The following is a 19,994-nucleotide window of genomic DNA, read 5'->3' on the forward strand; positions in this document are numbered from 1 at the left end:
TAGTCGTTGTCTCTGATTGGGAGCCATATTTAGGTAGCCTGTTTTGTATTGTGGGTTATTGTTCCTGTTACTGTGTTCACGTTACGGGACTGTTTCGTCTTCGTTCATTTTGTCGGTTTATTGTTTTTTGTTCGTTGTTAAAGTATTCTATTAAAATGGATAATCATCACGCTGCATTTTGGTCTTCCTCTCTTTCGCCCGACGAAGAACGTTACAGGGGTGATCTTTCCTTGGTTCCAAATATTGGGGAATATGCCAGAGCTGAGGATGATGTTAAAGAGTTTAAGTATAGCCAATTGGAATTTGTGGTCTGTATATTTTATCATTTAATTTCGGATATCATCAACCCCATATGCCTTTTTGGGTTGGAGGGATTGTATTTTGTCCTGTAGTTCATTAAATATAATTGGAGAATCCAGTGGGTTCTGGTAGTCTTTAATAGTTGATTCTAAAATTTGTATTTGATCGTGTATATGTTTTTGCTGTTCTTTGTTATAGAGCCCAAAAGATTGGAGAAGTGGTTTATCCATACATCTCCATTTTGGATAGATAGCTCTTTGTGTTGTTGTTTATTATTTTAGTGGTTCACCATAGTGAAGGCCTATGCTCTGGTTTTCTGGGTCTATATGTTTTTGGTTGGATAGGTTTCTCAATTTCTTTCTTACGTTTTTGCATTCTTCATCAAACAATTTGTCATTGTTGTTAATTTTCTTAGGTTGTCTGCTTGAAATGTTTTGATCTGATAGGGAAGCTGAGAGGTCAAATATACTGTTTAGGTGTTCTACTGCCATGTTTGCACCTTCACTATTACAGTGAAACATTTTGTCCAGGAAATTGTCTAGAAGGGATTGAATTTGTTGTTGCAACTTTTTTTGTTGTAGATTTCCACTACTTTTCTTCCACCCATTGCATTTCTTAATATTATTCAGTTCCTTCGGCTTTGATGCCTCATGATTGAGCATAGCTCTGTTCAGGTGGAGTGCGATTTTGCTGTGATCTGATAGGGGTGTCAGTGGACTGAGTGTGAATGCTCTAATAGGCTCTGGGTTGAGGTCAGTGATAAAGTAGTCTACAGTATTACTGCCAAGAGATGAGCTATATGTGTACCTACCGTAGGAGTCCTCTCGAAGCCTCCAATTGACTATGTACATACCCAGCGTCCGACAGAGCTGCAGGAGTTGTGACCCGTTTTTGTTTGTTATGTTGTGTCTAGGGGGGCAAATGGGGTCTCTCTCACACACACACACACACACACACACACGAAAACAAACGTGTTTCTAAACTTACAACAAATCTGTGTCGTCGAAGTCTTCATCCTTTCTTCTCCATATATCCCATAAGCACCACAGTATGAGGCCCGAGCAGAATAAAAACACAACGGTCTTGATAAGGATTGCCACATCAAGACCCAGGAATAGAGGTCGAGAAGAGACATTCAACCCGTTGCTGAAATCATTATTTGCGATAGCAAACATATTGGCGATGGAAACCATCATCTAGCTAGCTTACTACATTTTGTGTTCAGAATTTTCCCCGTTAATGGTGCGTTTCGAAAATTCGGCAAGGACATACATTGGAGCGGTCTAAGCGTCATAAACAATTGCGAATTGCGTTCTAATTTGTCATTTGTGACACAGTAGACACACAACTATTTCAAGAAAAGTCAAAGACAACTATACACAGTAATAAAATGCATGCATTTGCTTTTAATCGACGTATTTACTTGAATGTCTATCATGAAAAAAAGTGTTTGTTCCTTATAGTCTAATTAACCCTCCTATTGTGTTCGTTTCATGTTAATGAATTATGTGTTCCCGCTCCAAAATGATTATAGTTTATAGCTGATTATAAATCCATAACAATCCATATATTATCACCTAATGTTGTGTTAGATCTTTTTTATCAACTTAAGTTCTTGTGAATATTATACGTTTTGAACTTCTATTTGATATTTATGGCCTGTAGGCCTCATTGACCTGAGCTCATACAACTCGTTTTTTAAGTAAAAAAAAAAAGCATAATATATGGATTATTTTGACTATAACAAATACTCAGATGAAACATATTGTGCTATTTATTCCAGACTACTTTCTCCTCTAATGCGTCTTCATTGTCAGTTTCATGCATGTGGGGGTCTGGGAGAGGACGTGTGTCCATCCGATGAATGGGCATGTGCCTGAACAATTTTTTTTACACTAATTGTAGTCTCACCTATTCATTTCTAATGACTGGTCATTTTTGACCGGGAACACCACATGTGTACCAAAGTCAAATAAAACACCCCAAATTTTATGAAAATCATCCAAATGTATTTTGTGTGTTCAGATGCCCTGTGTGGACACAGTCATGGAACCTTATGACAATCAGATTAAATTAACTACATTTTTCAGAGAAAACTTGTAAATCGGTCCAATTCGACCGGAACACAGCAGGAGGGTTAATAGCCTAAGCATAGCCCTGATAATAGAAAAGCGGTATGAAAGTTTCATACATTCTAATTTATTATTATTAGGTCTATGTAACAGTTTAACTTTAGTCTGTTCCCTCGCCCCGACCCGGGCGCGAACCAGGGACCCTCTGCACACATCAACAACAGTCACCCAAGAAGCATCGTTACCCATCGCTCCACAAAAGCCGCGGACCTTGCCGAGCAAGGGTAACCACTACTTCAAGGTCTCAGAGCAAGTGACGTCACCGATTGAAAGGCTATTAGCGCACACCACCGCTAACTAGCTAGCCATTTCACATCCGTTACATCTACATAGCCCAACAATTTGCATAATTGATTTGTTTAATTGATCAGCTGTGCGCAACAGGTGAAGAACATGTATAAAAGGGCAGAGCTTGCCTCGTATGCGAGTCGGTGACTTTGAGGTTCAGCTCAGGAAGGTATGGTTGGGTTACTGCGTGCATGCCCATTATGTGGGCTTTTTTTTTTTTTAAAGCGGGGATATTATTTGTTTATGTTTTTATTGATTTTATAGACTCATATCCTTAATTGGCGTCGTATTAGGTTTAAACTCATTTTTGCCAAAATTCTGAGTACAATTTTGGCAACAAAATTGAACATTCAGACTTAAAGTAAATGGGTGTATTTTGTGATGGATATATATATATATATATATCCATTTAAAGTTTGAATGTGGTAACATCTCTTTCAAACAATCTCAAAACAGTGCAATTCTGGTAAACAATGTTTTCGTTCTCCTATAGCCCTACCTACATGTTTGATTAGGATGAGTGCAGTTTCTCATCAAGCCGTCAGCTGTTCTGATAACCATATAAGGACTGAAAAAAAAGTACCTTTTTGTGAAATAAACTTTTGTCTGGTTTCTTTAATGGTGAACTCAGATCTGAGTCACAGGTATTATGCTATAGAATATTGCGTTTACACAGGCAGCCCAATTCTGAACCCCCTCCCCCCACACACACACACCCACTGGTCTTTTGACAAATCACATCAGTTTTTTTCAGCTCTGATTGGTCAATAGACCAATTAGTGAAGAAAACACAACATCTGGCTACCTGTGTAAACACCAGAAGGAAAACTGAACACATTAGGCTAACCTTGGACCCGACTACTGGGCCTCAACTCATTGTACACACTGACTACACAGACTTAGAAGGCTACCAGTTTTTTTTGCAGAAGCGTGAGGTAGCTAGTATTGCTGATACCTGTGTCAGCAAGGCTGCGATATCAGGGTGAACTGTTAATGTTCAGTCACTTTCGTAAGTCCTTAGTCACGTTTATACAATGAGATGGCAAATTAACACAATTTCAAGGTGAAAATGAACCGACCAAATTTTGAACATAAGTATGCCGTGGGTAGCTTTCTTATACCCATGTGCTCTCATTGCCATGGCCTGAATTTCCACAGGCAAGTACTTGGTATTCTCATTTACGTCTATATGTGCGACGTGTGGCTTCTCGCGATAGCTTTTTTGGCCATCCAACATGGCGTCGTAGGGATGCTGTATTGTTGTTTTACATGCACCTAGCTATGTGACAAGTGGGTTCCTCTCGATTTATTACAACTAAAAAACGAACTACACCAAATTGTCAGTCTCGATTCTGCGGGTATGAGAGGTCTAGGAAGACTATGCTGAGATCCACCGGTTTCTTCCGTGGAATTGACTGCCCGTTTTACACGGATAGCTGCAATGGGAAAAGCGGCAAATATGGTTGCAACAGACCATACTGTCACTTCAGACACAGCAAATATAGACGTGCGTCTTATGGCTCAAATGACACTAGAACATCAAAAGAACTTTACTCCAAACAAAAGGGTGACTTGCATTTATTTTGTATTCTAACTTAACTATGTTAGCTAGCTATCCAGTGTTTATGTCGCAGTGGCTGCATAACGTTAGCTACAGTGTTTAGCTAAATATTTTAACCATTGTGAAATATTAAAAAAAATATTTCGCCTTACTTAGGGGTTGATATCACATCTTGTACATTAAATACATCCTCGATCGGCTATACTGTGTAATTCGTTATGGCTGCATTAGCTAGCTAACTAGCTAGCTAGTACATGTTAACTGTTAGTGAAGTCAGAGTGAGGTAACGGGGTGTACTTATGTTTACCCGTTGAACTCAATGGTTCTGCGTGTTGTGACAAGTCAGGTTTGTTGACAATGGCATTTGAAACCTTATTTTTATGCAAGGTAGGGACATAATATAACATTCAACTGAAATGTTACTGAAAAAAATTGCATTATGCTTACCATAGAACATGCTTGACAATTTGCTAATCCTAATTGGTATCTAATGGTTTCCTTCAGAGCAAGGTGGCTATGACCCATTCAACCCAGAGGTAGTAAGACCAGAGGAGCAACAGAATGGGGAGCCTGCTGCTGCAACAGTGGACATGGGTGCCCTCGAGCTTGAGTTGGTCAATCGTGCTATTGAGGCGGTACGCAGTGAGGTGGAGCGGGAAAAGAAGAAGCTCTCACAAATCGGGGACCTGGAATATGACCCTACTGCCAGTTCCCCCAAGGTGGTGCAAAAACCACTCTCAAGAACTGGGGACCAGGAATATGATCCTACTGCCAGTTCCCCCAAAGTGATGGCTAACTGGCCAAAACCACAGGCCGTGGCATCCTACTTGGCGTATGACCCAGGCAGTTATCAGATGACTACAACAGCTGATTACAATCCCACCCCTCGCTCCAGTAAGTACACCTTGGACTCTGACAGCATGGACAACCATGCCAGCTCCATGGAATATGTGCCCACCTCGGTTTCCAAAACAGCTTTGAAAAAGCCTGCTCCTCGAACACGATCTCCTCATCTACCCTCTCCCCCTACTAGTCCTAAGTACTCCAATAATGCAGCCTTCTCCAAGAACAAGTACACAGTGGATCATTCTAAACCATCCACAGACATGGAATATGACCCTCTCTCCAACTATTCAGCTAAAATTGCTGTCAAGGATAAGAAAGACCAGAGGACAGGTGCTTCTAAGGGAGAAGGGAAGAAAAGACCTCACCTGTCAGGGACAGGAAAGCTGTCAACGGATGAGGAATATGTGCCAACCACCAAGAAGCCTCGACAGATGATACCAGACCCACTGAAGTACACTGCCAGTTTCTCTGAGTCTGATGAGGAGAGCTCTGGGACAGAGTATCGACCCACCTCTCTCAGCCGTCTGCAGAGGAGGAAGAGCAGCAGTGGGTCAGTGGAGGAAGCCTCTGGTCCAGGGAAAGGAGAGAGGACAGAAAGAGCTCTAGGTGGGCTGAAACAACAGAGGAGTTTGGAGGCTAAAGAGCAGGAAGATTCGGAGAACCAGGAAGTAGCAAGGCAAAAAGACAAGCCAGAGACTGAAAAAGTGCCAGGTAAAACCAGCCACATGAAGAGCATCAAAGTAGAGAAGGTGCATAAATCTGAAAAGGAGTCCAGTAAAAAGAATGGTGGTAGTAAAGAAAAAGGAGCAGGGGACGGTAAGAAAATAAGTGATTCAAAGAAATCAAGCCACGAAACTGCAAAGAAGGACAGCAAGAATCAGGGAAAGAAAGAAGAGGAGAAAAGCAAGATGAAGGATAAATCCATAGACAAAGGCAAGGAGGGACAGGAAGAAAAGAGAAGTGATGGAAAGATTAAGCTAAGGACAGACAAAGTTAAAGGGGCGTCAAGCAAGAGTGAGACAGAAAAGGGGGGTGGGGATAGTAAAAAACTGAAGACTTCAGACAAGGAAAAGGACTCTTCAAAGTTTAAAGAACACAAGAATGGTAAACATGACAGCAGTGGAAGAGAAAAGGGCTCCAATAAAATCAGCAAAGGGAGTTCTAACAGTTCTAACAGCAGTAAAGACAAGGTGAAGAAAAACAGCAGAAGCTTCTCGGATGGCAAAACAGGAAAGGTGAAACAAAGATCTCTGAGTCACGTAGATCTGTTTGGGGATGAGAGTGCAGAGGAGAAACGCGAGGAGGATGACGAGGAGGAGAAAATTGTGAGGAAGTCAGCTGCTGCTTTCAAGAGGGGGCATTTGAATAAGAGGAATGCCTCAGAGCTCACCCCCTCATCCTCAGAGGATGATGACGTTGGTCCAGAGGATGACAGAGGCTATGATGACATGGATGGTGGTGGGGTGGACTACTCCGGTTTGCAGGTGGACATGGACTTTGACCTGGATGATGACCCAATGGAGGAGTGCTTACGGATCTTCAATGAATCCAAGGATGTGAAGACAGAGGACAAGGGAAGGCAAGCCAAGGTACCCATAGATTGCCATCTCCCTTCATTGTAATTTGTTTTGTACAATATCTCCTTAGGTTAGCATTCACTGCAGTGTATCCTGTTCATACAGGTCAGTAAAATGTGTGTAATTCATTTTAGAATGGCACTGAATGTAATGTGTTTGTTTCCAATATTCTGTTCATGAAATATTGTGTGAAATGTAAATCTGCTCAGTTTTTCCTCTCCCTTCCCAGCCCTCTAAAGATTCTGATGATGAGGATGCCACAGACAGCAATCAAACTACTCTCTTTCCTGGGCAGAAGAAGAGGGTTTCACATTTCTCCGCCAAAGGAAGTGTGAGTTTGTTCTCTGGTATTTACCCACATCTCTATGGTAACCACCGTAGCAAAAAGCCTTTCATTGAATACAAACTGGATTCTGTGTTTCAGACTGAGGCAACACCAAAGCCTCCGCCGTACAGGAGACTGACTGCCCAGGAGATCTGTTACCAGCGCATGCAGATTGCCCAGCAGCAGGCATCTCAGCTTGCAGCAGCCGTGAAGACTGCCTCTACACCCAGACCCAGACCCAGGCCAAGCCTCAGCCCCTTCCCTGGGGAGAGGAAGAGAGTAGCCCACCGCCCCAACCCCTTACCATCCTCCTCCAAGTCTGGTAAGAATGCTTGGCCTAAGGCCTTTCTATCTTTCACCCCATATATGGTCATGTCATCTAACACAGGGTTTCCCAAACTCAGTTCTGCCCCCCCCCTGCCTGATTCAAGTAATCAAACCTTGATGATGAGTTGGTTATTTGAATCAGCTTTGTAGTGCTAGGGCAAAAACCAAAACGTGCACACAGGGGCCCCAGGACCGAGTTTGGGAAACCCTGATCTAACACAGTATGCATTACAATAGCCCAAAAATATGAGACCAGAAAAGTGTAATTTAAGGACTGTGTTGTTGAGAAATCTTTCTTTATCTGACTGCAGGTCTTGTCGAGGCAAAGCTAGCAGGCAGCAGAGTGTTGTCGCCCACCAGGACCCTCCCAGGAGGTGTCTCTGTGAAGGCCCAGACATCAGCCGGCATCTTGTCAAAGACCACCACCACTATTGCACAGAAGAGGGTGGCACACACTCCCACAATGAAGGTAACGCCAGGAATTTATAGTATGTCAGAACATTATCATGAAAACATGATATTTGTGTCTATTTAGTTGACATTATTTTTATGTTCTTCTCAGAGCTCTGCAATGAAGCGCCCAGTGATTCCCACTGAGTTTGGAGCCAAAGTGCCCACCAACGTCCGCCAGCGATACCTCAACAACTTTATAGATGAGTGTATGAAGTTCTGCCCCTCTGAAGACTTGGCCTTCCAAATGGTATGTGAGACCACACAGGGTTGAACTGATGTATCATTTAATCTATCCATGTCTACAGTTAAGTATGTGTGCTCATAGCACTGCTAGTTGTATCCCATTTTAGAAAAGGGTGGATGAGTTATGTTTGTGAAATATTTGATGTGAGTTGAAGTTCTAACAGTGGACTGTGTCTCTAGGCCCTGGAGGAGGAGAAGGTGGTGTATGACCGGAGCAGCAGTAAGAACATCTACCTCAACGTGGCAGTCAACACACTGAAGAAGCTACGCAGCAAGAGCAGCTCCCCCACCTCACCCGTTGCCAGTATGTCACTGACACATATATTAACTATGTAGCAATTACTAACAGATGGTGTTTGGTGTAGTTGCACCGCTTCTGTAAGTCGTTGCCCTTTTGCACAGATCTAGGATAAAATCTCCCTCCAAAAATGGCAACCTTTACCTTTAGGTGAAAAGAACCAAACTGACATAGATCAGAGTCTAATCAGCCTGCTTGTCTTCTTTCAGGGAGCCCTGCAGTGGTGGGGAACAGGAAGGCCCAGTCCCATGAGGAAGTTCTGGGGGGACGCCTCGCTGCCAAGACCAGCTTCACAGTCAACAGGACTGGCAAGCAACAGGAGGAGAAACTCAGTGGTGAGTAGCTAGTCCACCTCTGGTTGGAGCTGGTATTACAGGCAGTAGATGTTTGATTAGGCATGAGGGGCTTTGTATTCTAGCTATGTGTTGTCTGCACGGCTGCAGGTGTCAGGCTGTACAGGAAGCTGAGGGACTATCTGATGACGGAGGAGCAGCTGCAGGAGCATGGATACCCCAGGCCACACCCTGAGCGCTCAGGTCGAGCCGTGGTCCACAACGTCCCAGAAAAGAAGAATGTTGACCGTAAGTCTCTACAAAGCACCTACACACACCCTCCTTAGTCTGGTTGGATCAAATCCTTCTCTGCCAGACTAACAGATTTTTTGATTTGTTCAAAGCTTTTGCCAAGGTGTGCTGTCGATGTGGGGCCGAGTATAAGATCAACGCCAACGGCAACTGTGTTCGCAAGGAGGAGTGTAATCATCACTGGGGCCGTCTGCGCAGACATAAAGGTAGGTCTGTCTGTATGTATACAGTGAGTTTCAAAAGTATTTGGACACTAGCTAGGTTTCCATCCAATTTCCAACAGATTTTCATGCAAATATTCTAAAATCTGCATCAAACAATATGTGCATTTTCCCACCAGAGATGTTTCGAGCAAACAGACTTTTTGCGGATAAAAGGTTTTGCGTGACGACGTAGTGCATATAAAAATACACTATATATACAAAAGTAAGTGGACTCCCCTTCAAATGGGTGGATTTGGCTATTTCAGCCACACCGTTGCTGACAGGTGTATTAAAATCTAGCACACAGCCATGGCCGAGCAGCCGCACACAAGCCTAAGATCACCATGCGCAATGCCAAGCGTCGGCTGGAGTGGTGTAAAGCTCGCCGCCATTGGACTCTGGACCAGTGGAAACGTGTTTTCTGGAGTGATGAATCAAGCTTCACCATATGTCAGTTTGACAGATGAATCTGGGTTTGGCGGATGCCAGGAGAACTATCTGCCCCAATGCATAGTGCCAACTGTAAAGTTTGGTGGAGGAGGAATAATGGTCTGGGGCTGTTTTTCATGGTTCGGGCTAGGCCCCTTAGTTCCAGGGAAGAGAAATCTTAACGCTACAGCATACAATGACATTCTAGATGTTTCTGTACTTCTAACATGGTGGCAACAGTTTGGGGAAGGCTCTTTCCTGTTTCAGAATGACAATGTGCACAAAGCGAGGTCCATACAGAAATGGTTTGTTGATCGCTGTGGAAGAACTTGACTGGCCTGCACAGAGACCTGACCTCAACCCCGTCGAACACCTTTGGGATGAATTGGAACACCGACTGCGAGCCAGGCCTAATCGCCCAACATCAGTGCCTTACCTCACTAATGCTCTTGTGGCTGAATGGAAGCAAGTCCCCACATCAATGTTCCAACATCTAGTGGAAAACAGCAGAGGGGGAACCAACTCCATATTAATGCCATGATTTTGGAATGAGATGTTCGACGAGCACGTGTCCACATACTTTTGTTAATGTAGTGTAACTTTTGCCGTTAAATTCCCATATACCAAATGAAAAATAAAAGTTAAATGGGTTTCCATCGCATTTTCAACTTTACTGATGGTCTTGTCAAAAAAAAACTGTTGCATTATATAGCAAATGTACCCACTCAGATAGTGCGGGTAGGCTACCTACATTATGAGATTATTATGGATGAGAGAGATATTATTTGTATTTGTCAAACAGCAGCCAAGCATCGATGATCATGTCACCAGAATAAGATCCTTGATATTTATTGGAACTGAGCATCAAGCTCATCAGCGTGCACTTTCACCACCCTGTGAAGTTCATCACTTATTTCATCTGTAGCCTAATAAACTGCATGCTTTCCCGATGAGTCGTAGTGGGAGGACCACACAACATGTCATAGTGTGACTCCTAGTTTACTTTGATATGATGGTTATTATATCAATATTTGCGCATAAAAGCGTTTCCACCTCACAGTTAATTTTACAGACCCCAAAAGATCCCACCATGTCGAATGAACAAATTGTGGTCATTTATAAAATTTTAACGACATTTCATGTTTCCATCAGCACGATTGTAATGCGTCAGGTAATTCATCCGCATGAAATGGTTGGCTGGAAATGAGGTTAGTGGCAATTTTTTGGTTTTGGCTCTGTACTTCAGCACTTTGAAATGATACAATGACTAGAGTTAAAGTGCAGCTTTAATTTGAGGGTATTTTCATCCATATCGGGTGAACTGTTTAGAAATTACAGCACTTTTTGTGCATAGTCCCCCCCATTTTAGGGCACCAAATGTATTGGGACAAATTCACTTGTGTGTATTAAAGTAGTCAAAAGTTCAGTATTTGGTCCCATATTCGTAGCTTGTGACTTGTTTTGGTTGTGTTTCAGATTATTTTGTGCCCAATAGAAATTAATGGTAAATAATGTATTGTGTCATCTTGAAGTCACTTTTATTGTAAATAAGAATAGAATATGTTTCTAAACATTTCTAGATTCATGTGGCTGCTACCATGATTATGGATAGTCCTGAATGAATAATGATGAGTGAGAAAGTTACAGAAGAACAAATATCATATCCCCCCCCAAAATGCTAACCTCCCCTGTTTTAATGTATTATATTCTTATTTACAATAAAAGTGACACCAAAATTACACATTATTTACCATTCATTTCTATTGGGCACAAATATATCTGTAACACAACCAAAACTTAAATGGGGGGACTATGTACAAAAAGTGCAGTTCACCCGATATGGCTGAAAATACCCTCAAATGAAAGCTGACATTCTGCACTAACATCATAGTCATTGTATCATTTCAAATCCAAGTGCTGGAGTACATAGCCAGAACAACTAAAATGGTGTCACTATCCCAATACCTTTGGAGCTTACTGTATTTGTCTATGAACTTTTGCAGTTATTGAATTTGTGCATGTTGTAAAAGGAATGTTAGGATTTGAATGTAGTGTCATATTTTGAATTGGACTAGCAAGAGCTTCTTTGTGTCTGTGGTAACAGTGTCGGGAGGCTGGGAGACCAACTACAACTGCTGCTCAGGGGCTGTGGGCTCTCCTGGCTGCTCTGTGTCTAAGGTAACACCTAACAGTTCTGCTGTGTGATCAGTAATAATGTCAATACTGAGTTTGAACTGAGAAACAATGGGAACACAAGGGGGCAGTGGTGTCCAAGGCACATCGTGACTGGTACTTATTGAGCTTGATGACATCCATTCGAAGCAGAATACTTTCTCTGTTTGTGTTACATTTTAAGAATCAACTAATACCTGCCATTTGATTTTTCTCCTTGCCTCCTGTCTGTCCACAGCAACACGTTCAGGATGGACGCAAAGAATCATTGGACGGCTATGTTCAGACCTTTGAGAAACAGCTGCCCCCAGACGGAAATGGTGGAGTCTACGCCCTGGACTGTGAGATGGTGAGCTTGCTGCTGCACTGCTTTTCTTTGGGCACAATTAGCTGTATGAGTGCTGAGAGGGCCTCTTAATACCTTATATAATGTGTCGTCTTTGTCGCTCTCTTTCTCCTTGGTAATAGTGTTACACAAAGCAGGGTCTGGAGCTGACCAGGGTGACTGTTATCAACTCTGAGCTGAAAGTCATCTATGACACATTTGTCAAACCCGAAAGCAAAGTGGTTGACTACAACACACGGTAAGGGATCAAGATTAACTTTTTTCAATCTTGAGTGTGGAGATATACAATATCTAGCATATGCGCATACACACGCTAGGACAAATATACAACTTTTCATCATGGTTTGCGCAGGTTTTCGGGTGTAACAGAGGAGGACCTGGAGAATGCGACCATCACCCTGAGAGACGTGCAGGCTGTGATCCTCAACATGTTCAGCACTGACTCCATCCTCATAGGACACAGCCTGGAGAGTGACCTCTTCGCCCTCAAGGTACACACGCACACACTCCCCTAATCTGATTGCCCTCTGGTCATTACGTGTGTGTGTTTTACTATACTATTCGTGTGAGTACCAGAAGTCCTCACACGAATAGACTAACTTCCGGGTTAAGCGGGCGAGTGTTAAGAAGTGTTGTTTGGCGGGTCATGACGCATGACTTGACTTTCGCGTCTCCCGAGCCCATTGCAGAGTTGCAGCGATGAGACAAGATTGCAATTGGATATCACGAAATTGGGGAGAAAAGGGGTAGAATACAAAAAAAAGGCTGTTTAGGGATTAGGTTAAGAGGTTAGGGAAAATAGGATTTTGAATGAGAATCAACCCTCACAACTATAGTACGACGTAGGTAGGTGTGTCTGTGTAATGGCCCTCACTCTGTATCTCATGATGTCTTTGTAGGTCATACACAGCACTGTAGTGGACACAGCCATCGTGTTCCCCCATCGCCTGGGCTTGCCATACAAGCGTGCCCTGAGGAACCTCATGGCAGACCACCTCAAACGCATCATACAGGACAGCGGTGAGCAGCTAAACCCTCATTACACTGTTTATTGTTCCTCTGTATGATATACATTGGTCACATGTCAACAAATCACTAGTAGGCCATTTCCCTCTTGTTTCAGTTGAAGGTCATGACTCCAGTGAGGACGCCTGCGCCTGCATGGAGCTCATGATATGGAAGATCCGAGAAGACGCCAAGGTAAAGAGATGACTTCTGCACCCCTCTAACCGGACCGCTGTAGAGAGACGGACAAGGAGGGGGAGAGAAGGGGAGCTGAGGGCCCTGGAGAGAACTGTCTGTCTGAGAGGCCAACAGCCCAGCACTTGAGTTCTACTGTGGTGGGACCTTGGCAGTGACAGAGAGCAAGATGCTGAGAATGGGCTCCTCTAAAGAGATCTGCAGGGATGGCCAAGTCACTGTGTTGTCTGGTCAGGTGGGCCATAGTGGACAGGTGCTGCTGGAGTACATTGTTGGAGTGCCAGCAGAGCCAGAGCCCTCGATAGAGTGAGTTGGTAAAAGGCAGAAATCAACAGTTTTCATTTACTCTTCCTGTTTTATTTAGAAAATCCATGATCATGATTGTCACCAGTTTTTGTCGGTATGTATTCTTCTCCGGCGATCTAACTCTGAAAGACAGGGGGGTTCTTGTCCACATTATGTTATGTGAACAAGGACACAATTCTATTGCTGCTGAGCTGCATCCTTGGCCCAACTTGCACTATAGAAATGCTCTCTTCTATTGGGCTTAAGTACCTCATCTGTGTTGAATGAATACAGTACTGAAGAACTTGCTACATCGTTGTCTAAACATGGTTATTCTCAGACATGGAACGGTGCCACCATACATGCACTTGGTGTTGGGGTTTGCACTTAGTTTGTACCACATCTGTGCTGTTAGATGAAATGTGGTCGATCTCTTAGTATTTTGTCGGCTCTCAAACTTAATTAATCATGACGGTCAGACCCCAAAACAGAAATATTTATGTGTCAAAAATTGTCCTGGTATGGTTGATTAGAGATATTGTGTTGAATAGCTTGACCATCAAATCTCACTATCTCTGTGTCCTGTGCACTGCATGAAAGTGAACTTGGGCTATTTTTATAGCCACACAGATAGAACCTATTACTCCCAGGGTATGTAGAAAACTGTCCACATTATGCAACAATTAGTTATTCAATGCAGACAGATATCAAATTGTTTATAGTAGCTAACGGCTATAATTTTGTGTTAAATATGGTATAACATATGAGGGTAAAAAAAACTTGTGCTGTAAATATGCTGTAAGTTGTTTCCTTTTGTATTTTTTGGGGGGGTTTATCTTTTTCTATTAAAAAGATTGAAAAGATCTGGTTTATGTAATTTATTTTTGCTGACAATGTCAAAGCATAATAAACATTGTGTATAGTTTCCCAAATGTAGGTGGTTTACTTAAATATTAGTGCCTATCCTGCCTATCCTGTGCATATACAGTGCCTTCAGAAAATATTCGCACAGCTTGACTTTTCCCACGTTTTGTTGTGTTAGTGGGGTTAAAATGGATTTAATTGTAAAACATTTTGTCAACGATCTACACAAAATACTCTGTCAAAGTGGAAGAAAAATTCTAACCCTTTGTAAAAAAATAAAATAAAATACAAAAAATACAAAAAACAATTGAACTCTAATATATCTTGATTAGATAAGTATTCAACCTCCTGAGTCAATACATGTTAGAATCACCTTTGGCAGCGATGTGAGTCTTTCTGGGTAAGTTTCTAAGAGCTTTGCACACCTGGATTGTACAATATTTGCACATCATTTTTTATATTATTCAAGCTCAAGGTTGTTGATCATTGCTAGAGAGCCATTTTCAAGTCTTGTCATAGATTTTCAAGCAGATTTAAGTCAAAACTGTAACTAGGCGACTCAGGAACATTCAATGTCCTTGTCCAACAATTGTTTATAGACGGATTTCACTTATAATTCACTGTATCACAATTCCAGTGGGTCAGACGTTTACATACACTAAGTTGACTGTGCCTTTAAACAGCTTGGAAATTCATTGAGAATTATGTTATGACTTTAGAAGCTTCTGATAGGCTAATTGACATCATTTGAGTCAATTGGAGGTGTACCTGTAGATGTATTTCAAGGCCTACCTTCAAACTCACTGCCTCTTTGCTTGACATCATGGGAAAATCCAAATGAATCAGCCAAGACCTCAGTAAAAAAAATTGTCGACCTCCACAAGTCTGGTTCATCCTTGGGAGCAATTTCCAAACGCCTGAAGGTACCACGTTCATCTGTACAAACAATATTATGCAAGTATAAACACCATGGGACCAAGCAGCTTTCATACCGCTCAGGAAGGAGACGCGTTCAGTCTCCTAGAGACGAACATACTTTGGTGCGAGAAGTGCAAATCAATCCCAGAATAACAGCAAAGGACCTTATGAAGATGCTGGAGGAAACAGGTACAAAAGTATTTATACCTGTAGACAGTTCTATTTTTGCTTCATCAGACCAGAGGACATTTCTCCAAAAAGTACAATCTTTGTTCCCATGTGCAGTTGCAAACCGTAGTCTGTCTTTTTTATGGCGGTTTTGGAGCAGTGGTTTCTTCCTTGTTGAGCGGCCTTTCAGGTTATGCCGATATAGGACTCGTTTTACTGTGGATATTGATACTTTTGTACCTGTTTCCTCCAGCATCTTCACAAGGTCCTTTGCTGTTGTTCTGGGATTGATTTGCACTTTTTGTACCTTCAGGCGTTTGGAAATTGCTCCCAAGGATGAACCAGACTTGTGGAGGTCTACAATTCTTTTCTGAGGTCTTGGCTGATATCTTTAGATTTTCCCATAATGTCAAACAAAGAGGCACTGCATTTGAAGGTAGGTCTTACAATACATCCACAGGTACACCTCCAATTGACTCAAATGATGTCAATTAGCCTATCAGAAGCTTCTAAAGCCCTGACATCATTTTCTGGAATTTTCTAAGCTGTTTAAAGGCACAGTCAACTTAGTCTATGTAAACTTCTGACCCACTGGAGTTGTGATACAGTGAATTACAAGTGAAATAATCTGTCTGTAAACAATTGTTGGAAAAATTACTTGTGTCATGCATATAGTAGATGTCCTAACCGACTTGCCAAAACTATAGTTTGTTAACAAGAAATTTGTGGAGTGGTTGAAAAACGATTTTTAATGACTCCAACCTAAGTGTATGTAAACTTCCAACTTCAACTGTATATGACTTTAACATATTTAGGCTTGACATAATAAAGGGGTTGAGTACTTATTGACTTGAGACATTTCAGCGTTTATTTTTTAATTAATAAAAAATAAAAAAATCTAAATATAATTCCTCTTTGACGTGATGGGGTTGTTGTGTGTAGGCCAGTGACACAAACTCTTAATTCAGTTAATAAAACATTTGGGCTGTAACACAACAAATTGTGGAAAAGGTCACAAGGTGTGAATACTTTCTGAAGGCACTGTACAGTATAAGTCTCTTCCTTTTGTGTATACTCTTACGGCAGGTGCGCTGGTATTAAGTCTCCTTAGCAGATGATTGTGTGGGATACAAAACGGGACAGAAATGGTAAATGGAGAGGCCCATCCTTTCTTTTTCACCAGGCTCTGCATGTTTGCCTATTGAGCTTCTCCCGTCACGTGTCAGCATGCATTTCCCCAACTCAGGCCAGAGATCTTCTAGACCCCAGGTATTAAAGACCCAGTTAGCACAGATCAATAACCACACAATGTTCTAGTGACAGGGAGGAGATTCCTAGTGTTTGAGTGTGGCAGCGATTTGAGCATGTGGGGCGAAGCAGCTTAGAGGTCTTCTTCATTATCAAAATCGATCAGTGCGTGCTCTCTGATCACCTTTGACTGCTGGGGGTCGCTTGGTGCCGGGGTTGGCGACTGCTTGCGGGAGCACACACATGACCCCATGCTGGGATAAAACTGGGTTTGCCCTCAAGGTAAACCACTGACCACATACCTCTCACTCTTACTGGTTTTAAACATTTCATCAACTTGGTTAGGTTTTCATTTATCTATAAAAATATTACTTCGTATAACATATTCCTGTATTATGCCAGTTGTACTGTGCATCAAGAACATAATGGGCAATTCCACAGTAATGGAATGATGCTGAGACTCGGATCTTTCACTTTAAAATGTATGCCAAACAGAAAACAGGGATTGCAAAGTTTAACAAACCATACAACTCTATGCACAATAACTACTTTTAACAATTTCCACTGAAGATTTTACAAAAACACGTTCACTTGAAGAACAGTGCAGATGCAAAATTTGGTAACAGAATGACGGTTTGTGCTGTTTGTACCGTCAAGTACTAGTCCTTGTGCATAGAGTTGTATGGTTTGTTTTTTTGTTTGGCATACAAGTGAAAAATCTGATTCTCAGTATCACTCTGTTACTGTGGAATTGCCCATATCGTGACGGCAGCATATTTGTGTTGGTGCTGAAGACGTGTAAAGGGGTCAAGCTTTTGTGAATTAGAATTTCATATTGTAATGAAAAGATAGCAATTTGAATTGTCTCGTACAGTGAAATGACTTGTGCACAGAAACTGAAAAATATCATTTAAATTCTCTTTCCAAATCTGTATGAATCATAGTGGCTGCTTGCAAGTTGACTGAAGCCTTTGTTGAGAGTTTGGATTATGGCCCATAATAGGCGAGTCCATTTAAAAGGTCACTTGTGTGCTCTCTTTGGTCCTAGCCAGCCTCTAGCCGGCCCTCCATTGCTGCCCTTGACCCCCCAGACGGCCTAGCAGCCGCTTGTCCCGCTCTCGGTCATTAACTCAGACTCATGCTGCCCAACTAAGTGACTGTTCTTTATTCAGTCTCTCATATTGATCTGCCAGATGAGCTGCCTCTGGCAAAGCTCCCTAGGGTTTGGGTAGAGATCATATGAAGTTAATGTCTCTAGGCTTCATAAGAATGGAATTACTAGTGCCCAGTTTACCAAAATCAATGACTTTCAGAGATCTCAATGCGCAACTCTAGATCTATTAGATGAGAATGATAGATTGGTTAAAGGCTGGTTGAACATTTTGAGAGCAACTGGTAGGAATCAGTCCGCAGAGGTTTGCAAAACTTTGCATTGGCATCAAGATATGCTGTTCTGGTTCTATGTCCTGAGTATTCAGTATTACTCCACATAAGTTTTAGTCAAGTGCTATTCTAAAGCAGTAATCCTATGTTACAGGGACAACACAGATGCCACTATAGCTCCATTATTAGGTGTGTATGTGAGGTCATTGTCAGTCTAAGCTGTGTGTGTGTGTCATAGCTAGTGTCAGGGCTCACAGCGTGATCCTAACACTCACTGGGGCTTAAGAAGGGCTACTGACCCGCCGCTCGCTTTTCTTGTCCCCTATGGGTCAAAGGGCAGCCGGCCCCATCGATTTCCTCCAATGAAGAAGTCTTTAGCCCCTTCCCCGCTCTCCTCTGGTCCTCATGCCACAGCCCTGACAAGGCAGGCCTGAAAGCCTCTGTATTGTGTTTGCATGCCGATCGATCCAGTTGGTGTCCAAGGGGCCTCTCCTTTGAGCAGCTCTCCCACAGATAACTGACAACTACAAAGCTTGCCTCTTGACAGGTGCTTGTCAATACAAATGTCCACTATTGATAAGTAATTAAAGACAGGGAAAAAGAGAAAGCGGTGCTTTAGGGGGTGCTCCTCTGACTGCTGCTCTCCAACTGACACATCTGTTAAACAGGAGACATGAACAAAAACACTTTTAGAAGACAAAACCTGCCCCTCCGCCTTCTCTGGCTCCCCTGTAGTTTTTACCAATCTGAAGAATATTAAAACACAATTCAGTGGATGGGCAAGATAAAAGAAACATTGTATAAACTGATAGTTTTTTGTTCTTTAAACTGTTCCTGCTCCAATGTGTCTGATATCAGGAGTATGAACTTGCTCTGTCTTCTTTTGATAAAATTACCATGAAAATATTCAAGTAAACATTTTGCTTTTACAACACAATCATTTCTTGTGACCTTTTCCACACAATTTTACTTTAAAAAAAACCTTTGCATGCAACATTCCATGCAACAGGAAAATGTTTTAATGTTTTGTCAGTGATGACATTTTTCACCCTTCCAACAGTATTTTTCGACCCAATCAGTCTTCCAAATTCCCAGTAATACCATGTCTATCCACTACAGTTATTAAACCTAATTTCGGCTGCAAAAGACTTACCTGTTTGATGGTGAGACCATTGTGATGTGACTTACTAACGATAACCTTTGTCTTTTAGTGCTAGTAATCTGTGCATGTGTAAGTGGATCCACCAGGAAGAGTATAACTCCCTTAAGCCCTTTTAAACGAGGGACTGCAAGTCAGTAATTTATTTACAGTAATCTAGGTTATTTGCTGAAATAATAATCTCAACTGTGTTGAAAATAAGTAGCATGTGAATCATAATGAATCATGATAAATCCAGTCTCAAATTATGAATTTTGAGTGATTGCTTAGAGACGCAAATGTCATTGGACATCAGTACTGTGTATTCTTCAAGTTCTATCATCCTACTACTAAGTGGGTGGTGTGTGGGGTTTAAGACAAACAAAGCAATCAGTGAGGAGCACTTTTAATGACTTGGAACAGTGGGAGGAATCAGTAAGGGCATCACTAATTTAGAGTGGAACCACAGTGCTGTGGTGGTGCCTGGGAAGTGGTGCTGGTGACATGGGGAGGAGGTGTGCCTGTGGAGGGGAAGGTTTCCAGGGGGACAGTGAGTTAGGGTGGTGGCTATGGGGAGGGGGTGGCACACAACCAGAGTCTTTGTGTGCCTTTAATCCCCCCAGCCAACACGGCTTTGGCCAGGTTTCATCATGAAAGTGCCATGAAATAACTACTTTTTTTCTTAGCAGTAAATCTCCCCTAATCC

The 19,994-nt window shown here is 42.2% G+C and overlaps 1 protein-coding gene across 1 annotated transcript; it reads left to right on the plus strand.

Annotated features, from left to right (window-relative positions):
* The first annotated feature begins 3,935 nt into the window (after positions 1 to 3,935).
* LOC139541098 (RNA exonuclease 1 homolog) lies at positions 3,936 to 14,432 on the plus strand. Its single transcript, XM_071345325.1, has 16 exons — positions 3,936 to 4,287; positions 4,786 to 6,716; positions 6,934 to 7,035; positions 7,129 to 7,351; positions 7,668 to 7,825; positions 7,919 to 8,056; positions 8,233 to 8,356; positions 8,560 to 8,685; positions 8,794 to 8,931; positions 9,027 to 9,140; positions 11,671 to 11,744; positions 11,977 to 12,087; positions 12,207 to 12,322; positions 12,437 to 12,575; positions 12,984 to 13,104; positions 13,208 to 14,432. The coding sequence occupies exons 1-16, from the start codon at positions 4,101 to 4,103 to the stop codon at positions 13,294 to 13,296; spliced, it is 3,891 nt and encodes a 1,296-aa protein (XP_071201426.1). The 5' UTR covers positions 3,936 to 4,100; the 3' UTR covers positions 13,297 to 14,432.
* Positions 14,433 to 19,994: the final 5,562 nt, after the last annotated feature.

This window comes from Salvelinus alpinus, chromosome 16 (genome assembly GCF_045679555.1).
Source record: "Salvelinus alpinus chromosome 16, SLU_Salpinus.1, whole genome shotgun sequence".
In the NCBI taxonomy this organism is placed as follows: Eukaryota; Metazoa; Chordata; class Actinopteri; order Salmoniformes; family Salmonidae; genus Salvelinus; species Salvelinus alpinus.

What these genes read in the sequence shown, in the direction of transcription:
- LOC139541098 (XM_071345325.1), top strand. Translation starts at nt 4,101, where the DNA reads ATGCTGAGATCCACCGGTTTCTTCCGTGGAATTGACTGCCCGTTTTAC. An exon ending in CACACACTCCCACAATGAAG is followed by an intron (nt 7,826 to 7,918) that starts GTAACGCCAGGA and finishes TGTTCTTCTCAG; the next exon opens with AGCTCTGCAATGAAGCGCCC. An exon ending in ACAGGAGGAGAAACTCAGTG is followed by an intron (nt 8,686 to 8,793) that starts GTGAGTAGCTAG and finishes GCACGGCTGCAG; the next exon opens with GTGTCAGGCTGTACAGGAAG.